The 20191-nt window shown below is 42.3% G+C and overlaps 1 protein-coding gene across 1 annotated transcript; it reads right to left on the bottom strand.

Annotated features, from left to right (window-relative positions):
• Positions 1-4669: 4669 nt before the first annotated feature.
• LOC129817367 (terminal nucleotidyltransferase 5A-like) lies at positions 4670-12852 on the bottom strand. The gene is made up of 2 exons (XM_055872523.1): positions 9388-12852; positions 4670-8148 (listed from the first exon to the last, which is right to left on the bottom strand). The coding sequence occupies exons 1-2, from the start codon at positions 9823-9825 to the stop codon at positions 7267-7269; spliced, it is 1320 nt and encodes a 439-aa protein (XP_055728498.1). The 5' UTR covers positions 9826-12852; the 3' UTR covers positions 4670-7266.
• Positions 12853-20191: the final 7339 nt, after the last annotated feature.

Here is a 20191-nt window from a genome sequence, read left to right on the forward strand (position 1 = left end):
ACAAAATCAATTTAGTCCAATCAATGTTTCTAAATATCATGTGGCTGTCCATGGTACTAATTTCTGTGTGTGTGTGTGTGTGTGTGTGTGTGTGTGTGTGTGTGTGTGTGTGTGTGTGTGTGTGTGTGTGTGTGTGTGTGTGTGTGTGTGTGTGCGCACACAAGTAAAACATTTTTCTTTACTCACCCTACTTATAGACTAGTTGAACGCCAAATGCCATAGTCCTTGCTTTCATGTTTGAAAAACAGTCTATGGCTTTGTCATACAGAAAGATTTTCATTTTTATTGTCATAGGCTATCTAGCTAAAATACTTGCTAGCATAACTTCTTCGCATGGTCAACAATGAACCAGCTAAGTTAGCTAGCTAGTTAACGTGAGCCTAAAAGTACTAGGCTACATCTAGGCTACATATTGAACTTCACTCGTGTCAGGCCAGTGGCACAATATATTAATTCATGGTTAGATCAGAATGGCCATCATATTCATTGGCCTGTACAGAGAATTAAGACAAAACCACAAGTCCAAATTACCATCTCCATCCATGGCTTACGAAAGGGCTGATTTAGTAAGCTAGCTACTGCAGGACATCAACACAAGCTGACCAGAAACTAAAAGGAAGTTTTGGTTAGGATGTTTTGATTGGTGTGAAGCCAAATCCAAACTGGCCTCCCATGTTTTTTTTTTTGCTGCACCAGGCCAATCCACAGTTTTTTTTATCAAGGGAGGCCACAAAGGATGTGAAATTAACCTAAACCACTCATACTTGTCAGGTATAGTTCACTTTTATTTTATATCACTCTTTATATTGAGGCTACCCTCGTGTATCTGAAATGACATGATCGTTGATGTTTACTGATCATGAAAAGCAGGCAGTTACTTGCTGTATAACTCTGACGATAGAGCTAAATGTGCACAATAGTTTTGCATGAAATAAGCGGACAATTGTAGTTCTGACTATGCTCTTCAAGAGCGGATAATATTACAACCAAATAGTTAACATTTATTTAGCAATCCCTAGAAAACGGCACACAGATGTCAATTATTTTAGTGGAGCTGGGAGTCTCCTTCCTCCCCAGCATGTAAATCGAATGCTCTGCACCTTATTGTGCCGTTTTAATTGATAACGACCTAGACTGTCATTATCTTCACTGTGACATCACAATGTGGCAAACTTATCACCTCATTATTGCGCCATCACAAAATGGACAGCTACCTGATTAGTAACACTATCACAGTACTATGTAGGCCACCTACAGTATTACTCTATCTAGGTCAGTCCTGTGTTGTGCAACATAAGAAACATTTCTGGTATTTTTTTAAAAAGTGTTCACCTGAGAAGGAAGTAAACTGGTTCAGTCAGCAGGGTAGACAGGGTGACCTAACAGAGTGGTGATCAATACAGTGGTAGTAATACCCCTGCAGCAACCACAGTAGACCGTGATCAAAATCTTATAAAGGAGCTAATCAGCTTTCCCAGACAACAGGGTAATGCCCTTATCATGGCCAGCACTATATTTAGCAGCCACTCTCCCTCTTAGCAGGGGATAACATTGCCCTGGTTCCCTACCAGTGGTGATCATACACACTAATACCCCCAAAGGGACCAGACATAGAGAGAGAGGGAAGCGAGAGTCACCTCATGCAACAGGTATGAGGAAAAACTACCTTTGTCCTTTCCTCTTCTGAGAAATGACAGAAAGACAAGAGGACAGTGAGACAGAAGAGAGCCAGGAGAGCCAGTTTGTCACCAGGGAGAGTGACTTCTGGAGGCCTGTTCTGGTTACATTAGTATGACGCAGGCCTGGAGCAAATCCATTCATTCCTCTTCTCTACTTTGCTCTGCTGGGAGTGCCACACTCAAGTTCATTACATTTACATAATTTAACAGACTTATCCAAAGTGACAGACAGATTGCACAGACAGATTTTTCACCTAGCCGGCTTGGGATTTGAACCAGCGACCTTTCGGTTACTGGTAGACACACACCTGGCTTTTGCTTGAAAAATACTCCCAGTGATGGTGGGTGACGTCTGACGATGACATCTGTGAAAGGGCAATCCTAAACGGTCTGCTTGATGTGATACGAGCATTTTGGGCAGTCTCCCCATTGGAACATTGGCCAAAGCTGAGCCAAAGGGATTCGTGTCACTATTCATTTTTTTGAACGTTTCGGGATAATATTGTCTTGAACTTTCTCTTGAGGACTGATGCCCGACTGAAGGTTTTACTCAATACATTCTCAATGATGAAGATTTCGTCTTAAGTTTAACATAGTGGCTTGGAAACACGATACAATTTCAAAAGGAGGCAAATAATTAATAGGAAAACCTTTTGTCATCATTGGGATGTCACCAGATTTACTTTAGATGCAAGTTAACTTTAGCTAGCTAGCTAATTTGAGAGGACAGCACCGAATTTTAGCTAGCTAACGTTAACATTGCTAGCCATTTTTGACTAACTTTGCTCACTAACGGCAACATTGCCATCTCTCTAAAGTACATTTGACGTCATCATAATGATGGCAAAGTTGTTTCCTACGAATTATTTGCATAACAATGTCATCGTATTTCCAGGCCACTATGTTGCACTTAAGACTACATCTTCATCAGCGCCCATTGAGAATGTATTGAGTAGAACCTTCAGTCAGGCATCAGTCCTCAAGAGAACATTCCAAAAATATTCTGACGCCGTAGATTAAGTCATTAGCCCCCTTTCAGAATGACTGGGCATTAGTGGACTTTTGGGCACCACTATGGTGGGCCTCTTTTTAGAACGTTCAAAAACAATGGCATGACGCGACCGAGTGACGGGAGTGCACCGTTGATAAAGAGTAGTAAAAATGACTGTATTTAATAATAATAAAATACCGAGCTATAATGTGATCTAGAGGTGCTCACTGTCCATTTGAGCTTGCAAACAAAAACACACAGAGGCATATATGTTGAGTTTGACAAATTGGGGTGGCTGGTAGCCTAGTGGTTAGAGCATTGGGCCAGTAACCAAAAAGTTGCTAGATTGAATCCCTGAGCTGACAAGATAAAAATCTGTTTTTCTGCCTCTGAACAAGGCAGTTAACCCACTGTTCCTAGGCTATCATTGTAAATAAGAATTTGTTCTTAACTGACTTGCCTAGTTAAATAAAAATCATTGTGGTCTATTTCTATATGTGTATTGCTAATGCAAATCACTATGACCCTGCCTCTTTGTCTAAGCTTTTATTACATTCAAATCGCAGTGGGGGCAACAAACAAACTTCTCCAGGCGCTTCAATTGTATGCTAAAAAATTACTCAGAGAAAGATATTTTGTTTAACAAGCACTATTTTTTCTCTAAAAGGTAGGGGTCAAAATTATTGACACACCTGTTTTCAATACCTCACCTTATGAGGATAACGGCACTGAGCCTTTTTCTAAAAAAATTTGAGTTGGAGAACACATTGGGAGGGATCTTAGACCATTCCTCAATGCAGAATTCTTCCAGGTCCTTGATATCCTTTGTCTGCGCTTATGGCTCTTCAATTCAAATCACAGGTTTTCAAGTGGTTTCAAGTCCGGAGACAGAGATGGCCATCGCTAAATTGTGATTTAGTGGCCCATTAACCATTTCTTTGTGGATTTTGATGTATGCTTGTGTTTATTGTCTTGCTGGAAGATCCACTTGCGGCCAAGTTTTAGGCAACCCGTTTTTTTTGTCTAAAATGTCCTGGTACTGGGTAAAGTTAATGATGCCATTGGCCATAAGTGTCCCAGGACCAGTGGAATCAAAATAGTTCCATAACATCAAAGATTCACCACCATTTTTTACAGGTAGGTATGAAGTTATTTTCTGCACTCACCAGTTCGACACCAAACACACCTTTGGTGTGTGGCCAAAGAGCTCTATTTTCATGTCTTCTGACCAAAGCACTGGTTCCAATCCAAGTGCCAATGCCGTTTAGCAAACTCAAGGCGTATACATTTGTTGGATGAAATTAAAATAGAGCCCTGGCCATGCACACCAATGGTGGGTTTGGCATCGAAATGAGAATTAATGAGCAGAAAAGAACCACATACAGAAAGAGCATGGGCCATGAGGGACGTACAGTTATGAGTATTTAAATACTGTATATATATATACACTGAGTGTACAAAACATTAAGAACACTGGTTCTTTCCATGGCAGACTGACAAGGTGAAAGCTATGATCCCTTATTGATGTAATTTGGTAAATCCACTTCAATCAGTGTAGATCAAGGGGAGGAGACAGGTTAAAGAAAGCCTTTCCGCAATTGAGACTTCAAATGTGTATGTGTGTCATTCATAGGGTGAATGGGCAAGACAAATAGATTTTAGTGCCTTTGAACGGGGTATAGTAGTAGGTGCCAGGCGCACCGGTTTGTGTCAAGAGCTGCAACGCTGCTGGGTTTTTCCACGCTCAACAGTTTCCCTAATGTATCAAGAACGGTCCACCACCCAAAGGACATCCAGCCAACTTGACACAACTGTGGGAAGCATTGGAGTCAACATGGGCCAAAACCTCTGTGGAACGCTTTTAACACCTTGTAGAGTCCATGCCCTGGCGAATTGAGGCTGATTTGAGGGATAAAGGGGGAAGAACTCAATATTAGGAAGGTGTTCCTAATGTTTAGTATACTCAGTATATTCATAACTGACTACAGGAGTGCATAACTGATTTTCCTTCTTTTTAATTATAAAAGTATTTCATCTTAGACACTTGCTTTAAACATTATTTCCAACTCTTTGACAAACCCCATATTGGATGGCAATCAAAATAGACATTGACACAACAATAAGACTCTAAGACATTCTCTTTCTTACATGCCTACTACACCAGCCACGTGTGTGCGTCCGCATGTTGATTTAGTCTATCCCCACCAGACACATAGGGTTAAAATACCAAAATCAACTGTGAATCAATTATATTATACATTAAACATTCATGGACATTTAGCTAGCTAGCGGTTGCTAGTTAGTTTGTCCTGGGAGATGAACATTGGGATATTACCCAGAGTCATACAAAATCTACTCCGATGATTAATCCACAGATAAAAAGGGATACCTAGTTAGTCATCTGTAATTCATCTCTCCTCATTTGCCTTTCAAGCATCCACGTGGATCTGTATCTTCCTGATATCCAATAAGGAGGGGACTTGAAGCTCGTGGAGCGTCTCAGATAGAACCAAGTCCTATTTTAGCGCTTGGCTATGCAGACACTCGTACACGGGCTGTGTGGGTGAAATTATTGAATAACATATGTGTACATTTATTTTGCAATGCTCACGCACGTAACGTGTTCGGTGTGGTTTGCGTGTTAGAAAATAATGTTTTTAAAACAAAAAAGAAAGGAAAAAAGGTTACATGAGCAACACCATTAACCTTGTGTGTATGAGTCGTCATTAGGTTTGCAAAATTCAGGGAAGTTTCAATAAATTCCCTGTTTTTCCAGAAATCCTGGTTGGAGGAGTCGAGATTTCCTGCTTATTCCTTCCTGATTCCGGGAAATCTCCAATCAGGATTTGGGGAAAACCAGAGAATTTATTGAAATAACACTCTCCCACGCATGCAAACACACACACACACACTTGCATTAACACTCTCTGTACAACCTCTTGGAACGAGGCAATCAAGAAACCTATGGCATGAGCCGAACAACATGTACAAAAATAGAGATTGATACAAAAATAAGATATCCGAGAACAGGTTTAATAGAATGATGTGAGGTGTCTGCATTGATAGGGTTAGTATAACCCAATATTTTCACCTGCTCAAAGTTTGCACCTATCATCTTTATAAGGGGAATACAAGATCATTAAAAAAAATACCTTTATTGAGATGTTAACTTAGTTATCCTTCTCTTAATCTTTACTTTGTTCATTATTTTATGTTTAATTACTTTAAAATTACAGGTGCAAACTTTGCACAGGTGAAAATGCTTACTCTCCCCCTTTCTCACCTCACACATGGAAACCTCTCACAAATAAAACATCAGAAATGTCACAAAGAAGAAAATGGCAAAGGACAATTTCCACCTTGTGAAAAAACACATTTCCCATACACACTCTAAAATATATTTCCAAAATACACTTTCAGGACCCTCTCTCTACTGGTAAAAACACCTACAGTACGCTCTGTTGACATATTCTCCTTGTAAACTCCTCCCCTCTCTTACTTTCTTTTGCACTCTAACCCATCTCCCTCTCGTCATCCAATTATACTTTCTTGAGTTGGGAGATATGAAACACACTAAGTCAAGGGTCCAAACCGTGTCCCTCTACTTCAATAACATTCCCACATTGTGTCCCTTTCTGGTCCAAAATACATTCATTTACACAGGTAACACACTATCATCCTTAAAAGGCCCATGGACCTTTGTCTAAAATGAACAGGCCTGGGTTTATTGACAAAATATAACAACCTATTTCTTCCTTTTATACATGTAGGCACTTAAAGCAAAATATTCACATACATATTGCATATTTCCCCCCTTGATCAGCCAAATGGTGGGTATCTACAAGATAGATCTTTGGTTTGTAAACTATGTCCAGTTCTTCTTTTGCATTGTCTGCGGTCAGACTCTCACACTTCTTGTTTTCACTGGTCAGCGAAATGTCAACGCTCTGTCTTCTTAGCCAACCAATCAGGACATGTACACTACTTCCTGTATTCTCTGTGATCACATTCTTTCACCATACACTCAGTGTGTGCCTATGTAAATGTATGCAATGTCTGGGGTGTGAGATGTTTAATAGTGTGTCTGTGTTTGAATACATGTATGAGTGTTAGGCAGGATACTGTGTATGTATATTCAAGCGTGAGTCTCAAATACAAGTCATTGTTTGCAAAAACATAGCCACTATCACGGTGATTATGTACATTATTTCACTGCATCAACACTGGTAGTATTCAGCCCTAAGCCGAATGTTCAGCAAGGTACCTGGCTTCTAGGCCTGGCTAGTAGCCATGGACAAACTGGCCTCCTGGCTTCAACCTCAGCATTCTTCTGGCTCGCCTCTTTTTACCCTCCTCTCCTCCACCGCTGGCTTTCTGCCCTGGATGAAAGCCTTCTCTCCAGGGTCTGACCACATCCAAGTGGCCTCTTCTCTCCTATCCATCCTGCTCGAAACCAAAGCAAAACTACACCTCTCTTTATCTCTCTATCGCAATACAGAGAGGAACCACGATCATGCTGTGATCTATCCATTCGTTAGGATGAGAATCCTGTCGTTCCATGAGTGACTGTGTGTATGTGTGTGTGTCCACACACACTCAGTTGCAGGGCATCCATGCAGTGTACATGGGGTGGTGCGGAGGTGGATGGTGTGGAAGGGGATACTGTGACGGAGGGTACTGCTGAGGTGGGTACTGCTGAGGTGGGTAATGCTGAGAGGGGTACTGCTGGGGGGGGTAATGCGGGTAAACGTGCTGCACCTGGGCCACGTAGTAGTTGCTGAAGTTGCCGTCTGCGACATAAGGGGCCGGCTGGTAGTAGCAGGTGACGTTGGCCGTGTTGGGGATAACGTTCTGCTCGGCAAGGACCCGAAGGGCCAGGGAGGAGATGAGGCCCAGTGTCTGTCTCCTCTCGTGGCCCATCAGGCACACAGTGCTCTCCTGCACTACTCCATGCAGAGTAGCCAGATAGTCGTATTTCCTGTCCTCGAGACCCACAAAGTGGTTCTGGAGGTAGGATTCCAGCTTCCTCCTCTGCTCGCCCACCTCTGGGAAGTCTATGAAGAACCTGGAGCACATGTAGCGTTGCAGAAGTTTCATTTCGGGTCCGGAAGCCGCACAGAAACCCCGGACCAGCAGATGGCAGTATTTAAGTAGACCACCACCGCGAATCTCCTCGGGGCGCCGCGTGCAGATGAGGCGTTTGCGTAGATGGTCGAGGGCGGCAGAGAAATCACCATAGACACTCTCTCCCAGGATGGTGGGGTGGAAGGTGGCTGCCATGGGGTGCTCAGAGCACTCGTAGAAGAGGAGAAGGGAATCCAGGCGAATCTGGAAGGAATCCACACTGAACTCAAACTGGCGACGCAGAGAGTCCACAAACTTGAGCTCCACATTCTTGCCTCTGTTGTTGGAGAGGGAGATGAGGCTCCAGCGGTCTGAGTCATTACACACCTTCACCATCTTCTGCACATAGGCCTCCTGAAAACACAACAACAAAGTCAGAAGAATACATGTCTATGGTAAATGGTAATAATAAATGAAAGATTAGATACATTAAATACATTAATTATATATTTTATTTTATTAATTGGTTGGTTCGAGACCTGAAAGCTGATTGACTGAAAACCATTGTAAATCAGACCGTATACCTTGGGTATGACAAAACATTTATTTTTACTCTTGTAATTATATTGTTACAGTTTATAATAGCAATAAGGCACCTTGGGGATTGTTGGTATATGTCCAATATACCATCGCTAAGGGCTGTATCCAGGCATTTAGCAGTGGTATATTGGCCATATACCACAACTCCTCTGGCCTTATTGCTTAAGTATAGTATTATAAGCATATCTATTAGTGATGAGGGGGGGGGGGGGTCATTGATACAGTTACATATCGGGATATTATTTTTGACAATATATCGTAGTGAGTGCTTCTCAAATGTATTGTTTTATGCATTCTCCACACTCTCGTCCCCACAAGAACGTACTCAAGGGAATGTCCTCGGAGAATGCACTCAGAACATGAGAGTGTGGAGCACGGTAGTATGCATATGGAGAAACACCCTATATGTTTTGCATTGAACAGAGGTAATCTTCTCCCTTATTTGGTCTGCTGGACAGCTCTAGTGTCGGGTCATGCGTAAGTAGGTATCTGGGTAAATGAGCGGATCCCGTTCCAATTGGATTAGTTTGAATCCTCTTTGTAGTGGAAACCACCGTTTCTACTATCTGCAGCCTTATCACCATGCAGCTTAGAATCCAGGGCAGAATTCTGAATGCATCATAGGCATACTGCAAAAAAATTATGTTGATATGATGTGGATTGGCATAACTGTAATTTATAGGCTACTGTAGCGTACATAATTTATTGCAGTAAGGTCATTGAGGGGAAATGAAGATGTAAAACGAATGTACTGTATTCTCATACTGGAGTATAACTTTCACTGGTTGCATTGTAACGCCAGCCATGATACGTTCTACCCCGGAACAAGGCAGTTAACACACTGTTCCTAGGCCGTCATTGAAAATAAGATTTTGTTCTTAACTGACTTGCCTAGTTAAATAAAAGGTCAAATAAAAAATGTAATACAAAAAATACGTAGCATTCAATGTCCATACAAACATTTGCGCATCTAAACTGTTACGTAATACACTGTATTAACCAGCAGTATGAATCTGAAATGATCATGTCAAATGATAATAAAAGTTAAATTACCTTTAAGGTCACTGGTGTGATCTTCTCCTTGTTCACTCCCTCGGGTAAGAAGTCTAGTAGAGCGTCAAGAACTATATCCTTCACCGTCTGGAACTCTAGTTCGCTTTTCATGTCGGCACAGAATATCAGGTCCAGATCCTTCCATCCCAAACCGCTGTCCTCGTGGAGAACATGGCTGGCCGCGGAACCGTTCAGGCGGACCTCCCGGACATGTATGCGTTTCTCCTCCATGCGACACCGGACCACTTTGACTATGTCCCGCGGTTTTATCTCCAGGGTGGGGAAGTTCCAGCGGCCGTGGATGGGGATGGACCCAGCCAGGATGGCGTCCAGGCGCTGCACTTGTTCCCAGTTCAGCACGCTGAGGTTGCTGCTCTCCCCGTCGACCAAACAGCCCTCCACTGGAGTCGATCGTCTCGAGTCGACTTTCTCGCCCATATTGATAAAAGGTAGATATGAAAATGTAAACGACAGAAGTGTTCACTCCCTCCGTCTCTTGCTTTGCTGTGAAATAAGGCAGCCGTGTTGCCGCAGGAGTAGCTTGCCAGAGTGCTTTGGCCACATCAACTGGCTGTATTTACCTTTATCGCCGTCCTTTAGATAACGTTGCTCATCATAACAAGCCGTGTCGTCTCCAATTTACGCACAGCAGACGTAGTTCCACTTCTCAGTTGCTTGTAGTGAAGTCGGGGTATATGTTCAGCTCTTTGCGCTGCGTAAAGCTAGCTGTCCAATCTCTTCCCTTTCCCCAAATTCACCGGGATATTAGTCGATTGTTGGGCGGGTCTCAAGGGCTTGTACAGCCGTGGGCCTAGCTCACTGTCCCGTATTCGTTAGGTCACTGTGCGCTTTCTCTTCCGTCTGGGTCGCCATCGCCGAAAGTTGCGCCTGTCAATTAGCATTGATACAGAATAGCGTCTTTCACTTTCTTAAGTTGTATCCCCACTCCTAACATAAATCGCCTCTTCTGTTAGAATCAAAAACATTTCAGCACCTCCAAAAGTTTATTTTCCTCCCACTTTTATACGCAGCAGGTTTCGCGTCCTTTCGAATATCTCTGCTTCTCTTTTACGCATCAGATTTAACCTACGAAAGACGTATTCCTATACACCTTCACATACCATGACATAAAATGGTGTATTGCTTCTACTTGCGCGTTACATGTTGTCCGTGTTTCGCTTGATGGCAGTGCGTCGCACCACTGAGAGGTTCTGACGTCGAAAATGTTTTCCCCTGCGAAGGAACGTCGGAGATGGTTAGTTTGAGTGGCAGCTCGTTCCACCAATCGCTGTAATCGGTGCTACAGGGTACATCGCTCGCAACGCGCAATAATTTTTAAAACATTTTGTTCCCCTTTATTGAGAAAACAGTTCTCATTTACAACTGCGACCTGGCCAAGATAAAGCAAAGCAGTGCGACAAAACAACAACACAGAGTTACACATGGGATAAACAAACATACAGTCAATAACACAATAGAAAAATATATGTACAGTGTGTGCAAATGTAGTAAGGGAATAAAGTTGTCCCATATGCTGATCTGAGGTCAGTTTCACCCACCCCATAGATTTACGTTATATTGGCAGAATGAGCGCTGATTTTAGATCTGTCACTAGGCACATTTTACAAGAAGTCTTGCAAACTGACAAATGCTGTTTTTATAGATGCAACACCCTTTGCACAGGGATTTTGATATGCTTTTCAGTTATTTTACACCCTGAAGATTCACTACTAAAAGCCACATGCATGTGTTGTTTGACAAACTCCAATGTGTACATCATACCCTTCACATGTGTCATGGAGAGTACCTTTAATTATGTGTAGTATTGTGTCAGATATGTAGATCACGTTGTTTACACAAGTATTCATGTTAAATATCAGTCATATTCATCTCTTGATATAAACTGGGCTATGCAAGATCCTTCCCTATATCGCCCTCTAGGGGTGGCAAAATCTCTCTCGAAGTGTAAGCGTCACATGTCAAATCTTTAAAAAGTCAGTATTCACAATTCACAATTTTACAGTACTTGTCACTCAGAATCCATCAGATAGAGCTTCAATGGCATATCTGCGTCACTGTTGACTAGCCCATAAACCATCTTACTGCAGATTACCCTGTATGTACAGTAACACAGTTGCGCACACACACACACATATACATGCATACACACAGTCCCACACATGCATGTACATGTATGTACTGTATGTACACACACACACACAGCTCATACTGTTCCTAGTAGGCCTGTGTTTTTCCCATGACTGATAAACCTAAGTTGCTCTTTTACAATGTTACATGTATAACTTCCTGGCAGAAACCAGGAAGGAAAGACCACCCTGGCGAATGACCTGGCCCTGTGCATGCACCGCATTGTAAAACCACTCTTTTACTGACACAGAGGGCATGGCCATTTTGGGTCTATAAACAGCGACCTGGAAGAGAAACCTTTGCACAGTCACGCTATGAAACCATACACTCTTCCCCAGGGCTAGCCTGTTGGAAAAGACAGAGGTGTGTGAGGGAAGAAGTGGCGAAAGACAACACTCTGACATGTCACACGTCTGCAAAGGGAGTCCCTATCCAGGAACAGAATGGAAAATAGGTCCATTAACTACATTTGGATATCATAATTACACAGTGGTTTTTAGATTAATCGTTTCACAATGGTATCTGGAATATAGTCCATGCAGAAAGAATGACTGCAATTTCAACCCACCATTTCTGTATGACTACTTTCCCAAACTTGCAAACTTGCCAATGAAATGACTCAAGAAATTCAGCACAGTATAGCCTACCCTCACCTCCACCCAAACAGTTTTACCCCAGAATCATAATGGATGAAGGAAGATGGTGGTCAACATCTGGGGGAAGGGGTAAGACATAGGACTTACATAATGTTACACAACCCTGGACCATCTAGTCTAGGAACGGTCTGTGTGTCTGAGACTAAGTCGTAGAGGTAGTAGGGTTAGAGTTCAGAATGCAGCTAGGTGCTTCCGGTTGAGATTATACATAGTCACGTTCACACAGGAGGGGAAAGAGAGGGCAGTTGAGTGAACTGATTGGTTTATAGAGGCTGATTTTACCAAGAATAACAAAAGGATCTTTGAAGACTTATTGTAACAAGAGATAATTATGAATCCTCTATTTACCTAGCCTTTTTCACCATGTGTTAGCTTCTGTTTGTCCCACAAGGAAGCTTGCAATAGAGTAGAATAAAATGCAGTGCAATAAATTAATTCAATACATTATACAATACAGTAAAACTGTATTTCTTCAAGGCTGCAGTGCATGCACATTAGGCTACATAGTAAGTACACACACAGCTATAGTGCAGAAATATGATGTACCTGTATAAAAAGGATATCAGCTATAGCGTATAGGTGAGAAATAGAGGATCCGATCAGCTATTGACTCAATGTCAGGCTTAGGAGACCCTCCCCATGATACAGCCATTTAGATGAACAGGTGAAGACTGCAGATCCCCCCACCCCCCCTCCGGAAATTCATTATAAGATTACCATGAGCCTGTGAGAGCCGAATGTACATCCCCACCCTTCCTCCCTCCCACTGTCCCTCAGAGCAGGCCCAGAAAAGATGCATTGACCTACTGTGCTTAATTGATACTCATAGATAGAAAGTACATAGAACTCACTGGACATTACAGTTTGGAGAGGTAACTTCAGTTGTATTGCAATTACACACGTCTGTGAAATATAGATTCTAACAAGGATATATAGCTGGTAAAAAGCACATGGTTTGTGGAATAGAAGTGCTAGCACACGTGGAGTAGTGTCCTTTCTAGACAATGTACTTTGGAATTGTTGGCCCATGATACAGTAGGTGTAAAATTACAGACATATTTTCATTCTACAGGTTGCATTTCTATATAGCCACTCTCACCCCTCCCTGTGGCACTGACCTTAATGAGCTACCGCTCCAGAACTGACCTTCTGGAGCACGCTTAGTAAGCCTTAGCTAAACGGCTCCATTGCTAATGAGATTCGCTGACTCGGCCTGCCTGCTAAACCAAGATGGACAGCTCCCATCCCTAAAGGCTACTATGTAACAGTGTGACTATAAATTAGTAACTTGTTAATTAGGCTATTTAAGGCATTGCTGTTCACAAGGCAACATCACTTTAAATAATTTCCTTTCGATGAAGACATTAATAAGCGAGTTAAGAAGGACATAGTCAACAAAACTATTTGTTCAGCACTTTTGAAATGTACAGCGACATAATAAATAACATGGGCCGTTCTTACAGTAGTCTCCCTGTACACCAAGTCAGAACCGTAGGATAAATAAAGGGGGCATATAAGCAGAAAATGAAAGCTCTTACAATATTCGATGACATTTCTCTAAAACAGATCCATGTGCACCACCAAGTCAGAACAGTTGGCTAAGTTATGTGGGGGAAAGGGACCAAATGATTAGGGTGAGGCACATGTGCTACTAACAGCTTACTACATACACAACATACACTTAGTATTACTTTCTTAGCTACAGTATATAAACTCAGCAAAAAAAGAAACGTCCTCTCACTGTCAACTGTGTTTATTTTCAGCAAACTTAACATGTGTAAATATTTGTATGAACATAACAAGATTCAACAACTGAGACATAAACTGAACAAGTTCCACAAACATGTGACTAACAGAAATGGAATAATGTGTCCCTGAACAAAGGGGGGGTCAAAATCAAAAGTAACAGTCAGTATCTGGTGTGGCCACCAGCTGCATTAAGTACTGCAATGCATCTCCTCCTCATGGACTGCACCAGATTTGCCAGTTCTTGCTGTGAGATGTTACACCACTCTTCCGCCAAGGCACCTGCAAGTTCCCAGACATTCCTGGGGGGAATGGCCCTAGCCCTCACCCTCCGATCCAACAGGTCCCAGACGTGCACAATAAGATTGAGATCCGAGCTCTTCGCTGGCCATGGCAGAATACTGACATTCCTGTCTTGCAGGAAATCACGCACAGAACGAGCAGCATGGCTGGTGGCATTGTCATGCTGGAGGGTCATGTCAGGATCAGCCTGCAGGAAGGGTACCACATGAGGGAGGAGGATGTCTTCCCTGTAACGCACAGCGTTGAGATTGCCTGCAATGACAACAAGCTCAGTCCGATGATGCTGTGACACACCGCCCCAGACCATGACGGACCCTCCAGCTCCAAATCGATCCCGCTCCAGAGTACAGGCCTCGGTGTAACGCTCATTCCTTCATCGATAAACGCGAATCCGACCATCACCCCTGGTGAGACAAAACCACGACTCGTCAGTGAAGAGCACATTTTGCCAGTCCTGTCTGGTCCAGCGACTGTGTGTTTGTCCCCATTGGCGACGTTGTTGCCGGTGATGTCTGGTGAGGATCTGCCTTACAACAGGCCTACAAGCCCTCAGTCCAGCCTCTCTCAGCCTATTGTGGACAGTCTGAGCACTGATGGAGGGATTGTGTAACTCGGGCAGTTGTTGTTGCCATCCTGTACCTGTCCCTCAGTTGTGATGTTCGGATGTACCGATCCTGTGCAGGTGTTGTTACTGTGAGGACAATCATCTGTCCGTCCTGTCTCCCTGTAGCGCTGTCTTAGGCGTCTCACATTACGGACATTGCAATTTATTGGCCACATCTGCAGTCCTCATGCCTCCTTGCAGCATGCCTAGGCACGTTCACGCAGATGAGCAGGGACTCTGGGCATCTTTCTTTTGGTGTTTTTCAGAGTCAATAGAAACGCCTCTTTAGTGTCCTAAGTTTTCATAACTGTGACCTTAATTGCCTACCGTCTGGAAGCTGTATGTGTCTTAACGACCGTTCCACAGGTGCATGTTCATTACTTGTTGATGGTTAATTGAATAAGCCCCGTTTAAACCCTTTACAATGAAGATCTGTGAAGTTACTTAGACGTTTATTTTTTTACTGAGTTTATATCTCCCTGGCATGTTACATCATTTTTGGACTTACCTTGTGCTGTGCTCACTTGTTGAATTTGCCATTTCCAACTTGTTGTGTAATGTCCAATGGCCGATGAGCACCGATACATTTTATCTATAATTTCTCTTTATTATTTATCTTCATATGACAAGGATTAAAAAGGATTTGCCAGTTGATTGTTGACTTGATTCATAATGATGACTGATAGCTAAGATTTTGAAACTATGATGTTGACATAATCAGTCCAATCAAAGCTACTGTAGATATGTGATTTGATGTCATTTTATCTGTGGCCAATGACCTTGAGCCTTCTTGGATGGGCATTTCTAATTTAACTATGGCAGCACCCAAGGGGCTTGCATTTTCTAGCTCTACCCTTAGACTTGGCGGTGACGTAGTATCCCCATGAGTGACAGAACACTGAGCCACGGCCTCCCGGGTGGCGCAGTGGTCTAGGGCACTGCATCGCAGTGCTAACTGCGCCACCAGAGTCTCTGGGTTTGCGCCCAGGCTCTGTCGCAGCCGGCCGCGACCGGGAGGTCCGTGGGGCGACGCACAATTGGCATAGCGTCGTCCGGGGTAGGGAGGGTTTGGCCGGTAGGGATATCCTTGTCTCATCGCGCTCCAGCGACTCCTGTGGCGGGCCGGGCGCAGTGGCGCCAACCAAGGGGGGCCAGGTACACGGTGTTTCTTCCGACACATTGGTGCGGCTGGCTTCCGGGTTGGAGGCGCGCTGTGTTAAGAAGCAGTACGGCTGGTTGGGTTGAGCTTCGGAGGACGCATGGCTTTCGACCTTCGTCTCTCCCGAGCTCGTACGGGAGTTGTAGCGATGAGACAAGGTAGTAATTACTAGCGATTGGATACCACGAAAAATTGGGGAGAAAATGGGATAAAATTTAAAAAAAAAAAAAAAAAAGAACACTGAGCCAATCACGGTGCAACGCTCCCTATTTTCTGCTGGCTTGCCCCACCACCACAGAAAGCACTGAGCTAGGCTGAAACACCTGCATTTTGGAGTGCCTTACTCAAGAAAACAAAAAAGAGACCATGTTTGTATGCAGCTTTATTAACTCAATGATATCTATATGTTTTTTTACATTGTTTGCAAACTGATATGTGACACGTATTAATGTCAAAATAACATGCTAAAAATGTGGGTCTCAAAACAGGTTGGGCCCCACCTGCCCTGAATGACGGGTCGCCACTGGGCATTTGTTAATGCTTAATTTGTCTAAATAGGTAAGAGAAACACTTCAACCACTACCTTTGATTTGACATTGTAGTTTTTTGTGAACATTTTTGGTGTGACGTCATTACGTCCAGGTGTTTTTATCAACACAAGATGGTTACATGGAAACGGAGCCTAGCAGACAATTGTCACATCTATTTTCTATGCAAACATTCTAAATGTTGACAACAAAAAAAATCACTGATCAAGTTAATGGAAACATAGCTATTGCATTGCATGTCAGATTGAAACCCATATCCATTCTACCTATGTCCAATCTATTTCCATGGCTGATTGTCTTTAATCAGGCTGTTTCCCCCTCATGTTGAGTGACCTTTCCGGAGGACTGGCATTGATTGCCACGGCGACATAAACAGGAAGTGAGTCTGTTAGCTGAGAGAACTCTGTCTCAGTTCCTGTTTGATTCCGTGTAATGAAATGTGATCTCCACATGAATATTATTATCAATTATTTCACACAGGCACACACAGCAACACCCCATACTTTCCTGCTGCTTATCTAACCACAATATATCTTCTTAAGATACAGTACAGTCTTTCACCCCGTCACACACAAGCGGCTGTGGGATTCTCTACCCTTCTCCCTAAAGTGTACACTTGGGTAGAAAGGTAGGGAATCAGAACTGTCTTGTCTCTCCCTTTCACTCAGTGTCTAAAAAGTCATACAATTATAAGGTACCGTTCTGCCATCTGCTGGACTAAACAGCACCAGGTCCATCAACTAGAGACTTTCCATCAATGGAGAATGCCTCCAAGAACACTGCCTCTTAGCTGACACTAGGTTGCAGTGTTTAGTTATTCACTGCATCCCAGCAAAGGCAGGAGGGGACAGAATGATCGAGTCCTTTTGTGTCCTCTCCAGTCAAACTGTAAGGTCTCAAATGGTAAGTAGGTTCTCTTCTGATGGTTGTCAAACAAAGCATTTTTATTTAAACAAAAGTTCAAACACAAATGAGAATCATAACGTCAACTAGTGTTTGTCATTATGGTGACTGAGACACTTATATGCAAATAATTTCTCTAGTTGCATAAAAAAGTAATTTCTCCCATATCTGTTAGTAATTGATTGATTTCAGATATGTTTTAGTCTATAAGCAGCAGAAACAACAAACTGCTCTCCACACCCGTTTTGGTAAAAAGCTGAGTGATGTGGCTGGAGAAATGTAACCACTCTCAAACTCAAATTCATAGACAGAGCTATGGATGCAAGGTCTGACCAGCCATGCTATTAAAATGATAGTTTTAACCATGTTTTCAGGCTATATAATGTTTGTTCACATTTACATTATTTACAAACATTGAAGTAAAACAAGCTTACATCTTTGGGTTCTGAGGGTTTATATCGCCCATTTTTCTGTAGCCTGGAGTATTGAATAGAATACAACTTTATTGTCACATTTGTAAAGCAGTTCTGTTGTTATGGTTCTATGTTTGGTGTCTACAGGCTACTGGATTTGATACTACCTGTCAACCCCTCATTCACCTCCTACAGGGATTTCTCCCTGGTAACACCAACACTACAGAAACATACTGTGGGGTTAAATCAACATACAGTATCTGGGGTTTCCCACAGTATACGATCCTTCAGGGGCATCCCTGTAGGACCACTATCCAATCTTAATCTCACGCTCATAAGTTAGATAGATACGTGTGTATTACAGACCATTATATAACGCTGTAGTGTGTACTCTATGTCCATGGGCTATTATCTGGTTCAATGATCATACAGGAAGTTTTAAAAAATAACTCTGCTAAGGGCCCTATTAAATTCAAATAAATATTTATAAGAAACATTAGGAAATGCAAATGTTGTCTTCTTGCATGGGAAGAATTCGATTTTGACTCATCCGGAAACTTTTCATTGAAAAGGGCCCGAAGGTTTTAATTTTTTCTCTCCAAATATCCATGATTTCAATCAAATATCCTTCTGTAAACATACTCTAATCCTCTCTCTGTTTATCCTGAGTTTATTTACGTTCCATTCTGTATCAATCACTGTTCTGATGGTTTTGGGGGGAGAGAAAATGCTGACAGTGACCATACTTACTAACTCACAGTCAGTGAGTCTGAGCGCACTGGTTTGGAGTCAGGCTCTATAGTCGATGAGACCACGAGCGCACTGTCTCTGTCGCATGCACTGAAGGGTGAGTCACAGTCAGGCTTGAAGTGGTCATAACTACTATGTTATAATGTCACACGCACAAGTACAGTGAAATGCCTTAGTTGCAAGCTCCAAACCCAATAATGCAGTAATCAATATAGCACAAAAATAACATAAGGTAGAAAAAACACAGGAGAAATAAAATAAAAATAAGAAAAACATGAGAAAGTAAGAAGCGATATACAGTCAGTTCCAATAGCATATTGACAATGTGCAGGGATACTGGTGTGATAGAAGTACAGTGCCATCAGAAAATATTCATACCCCTTGACATTCCACATTTTGCTGTGTTATAGACTGAATCCAAAATGGATTCATTTTATTTTTCTCACCCATCTACACACAATAATTGAAAACATGTTTCTAGAAACTTTTGCAAAATGTATTGAAAATGAAATACAGAAATATCCCATTTACACAAGTATTCACACCCCGGAGTCAATACATGTTAGAATCACCTTTGGCAGCGATTACACGTCTCTAAGAGCTTTGCACACCTGAATTGTACAATATTTGCACATGATTCTTTTTTAAACTCTTCAAGCTCTGTCAAGATGGTTGTTGATCATTGCTAGACAGCCATTTTCAAATCTTGCCATATTTTCAAGCAGATTTAAGTCAAAACTGTAATTAGGCCACTCAGGAACATTCAACTTGGTCTTGGTAAGCAACTCCAGTGTATATTTGGCCTTATGTTTTAGGTTATTGTCTTGCTGAAAGGTGAATTTGTCTCCCAGTGTCTGTTGGAAAGCAGACTGAACCAGGTTTTCTTCTAGGAATTTGCCTGTGCTTAGCTCTATTCTGTTTCTTTTAATCCTACAACACTCCTTACTCCTTGCTAGGGCTGGGCGGAATACTGTATTTAACGATATACCGGTATTGATGCAGGGACCGGTTTGGGTTTTACTTTACCTTCTATAACGGTATTTGAATGTTTTGTTGAATGTAATACGCCGTGTGTAACGTCCATTTTTATAGTTTACTACGCTACTTGAGTCATCTCTATACGCTCTCTCTCCATGCCGCTTAACACAGACATAGTCCCGCCCCCTGTCACTCAAGTAGCGTGTTTTGTTGTTCCTCGACCACTAGACACTTGCGTTTAGTCTGCATGGTCAATGTAGAGCATGCAACAACGTTGACGACAATGATGCTGTTTTCACTTTGCTTCTTAATATAAATCCACTAGCGTTTTACAATTACACAATTAGTTTGTGTTTCTTACATCTGCAAACAGCGAGCTTGTCTTTTCTTAGGAAGATGGGCCATAATCATGTTAGATGCTATTCGCTAATACTAATCGCTAGCTAGCTGATAAAATGTACTGAGTCAGAAAACAATTTCAGTACCGGTCAAAAGTGTGGACACAACTACTCATTCAAGTTTCTATAACATTTTTATTTGTACTATTTTCTACGTTGTAGAATAATAGTGAAGTGATCAAAACTGAAATAACACAT

Source organism: Salvelinus fontinalis, chromosome 20 (assembly GCF_029448725.1).
Source record: "Salvelinus fontinalis isolate EN_2023a chromosome 20, ASM2944872v1, whole genome shotgun sequence".
Classification (NCBI taxonomy): domain Eukaryota; kingdom Metazoa; phylum Chordata; class Actinopteri; order Salmoniformes; family Salmonidae; genus Salvelinus; species Salvelinus fontinalis.

Excerpts from the sequence above, each read along its gene's own strand:
- LOC129817367 (XM_055872523.1), bottom strand. The coding sequence starts at position 9,825 with ATGGGCGAGAAAGTCGACTCGAGACGATCGACTCCAGTGGAGGGCTGT. Across the intron at positions 8,149-9,387 it reads TCACACCAGTGACCTTAAAG|GAGGCCTATGTGCAGAAGAT; the intron begins GTAATTTAACTT and ends TTGTGTTTTCAG.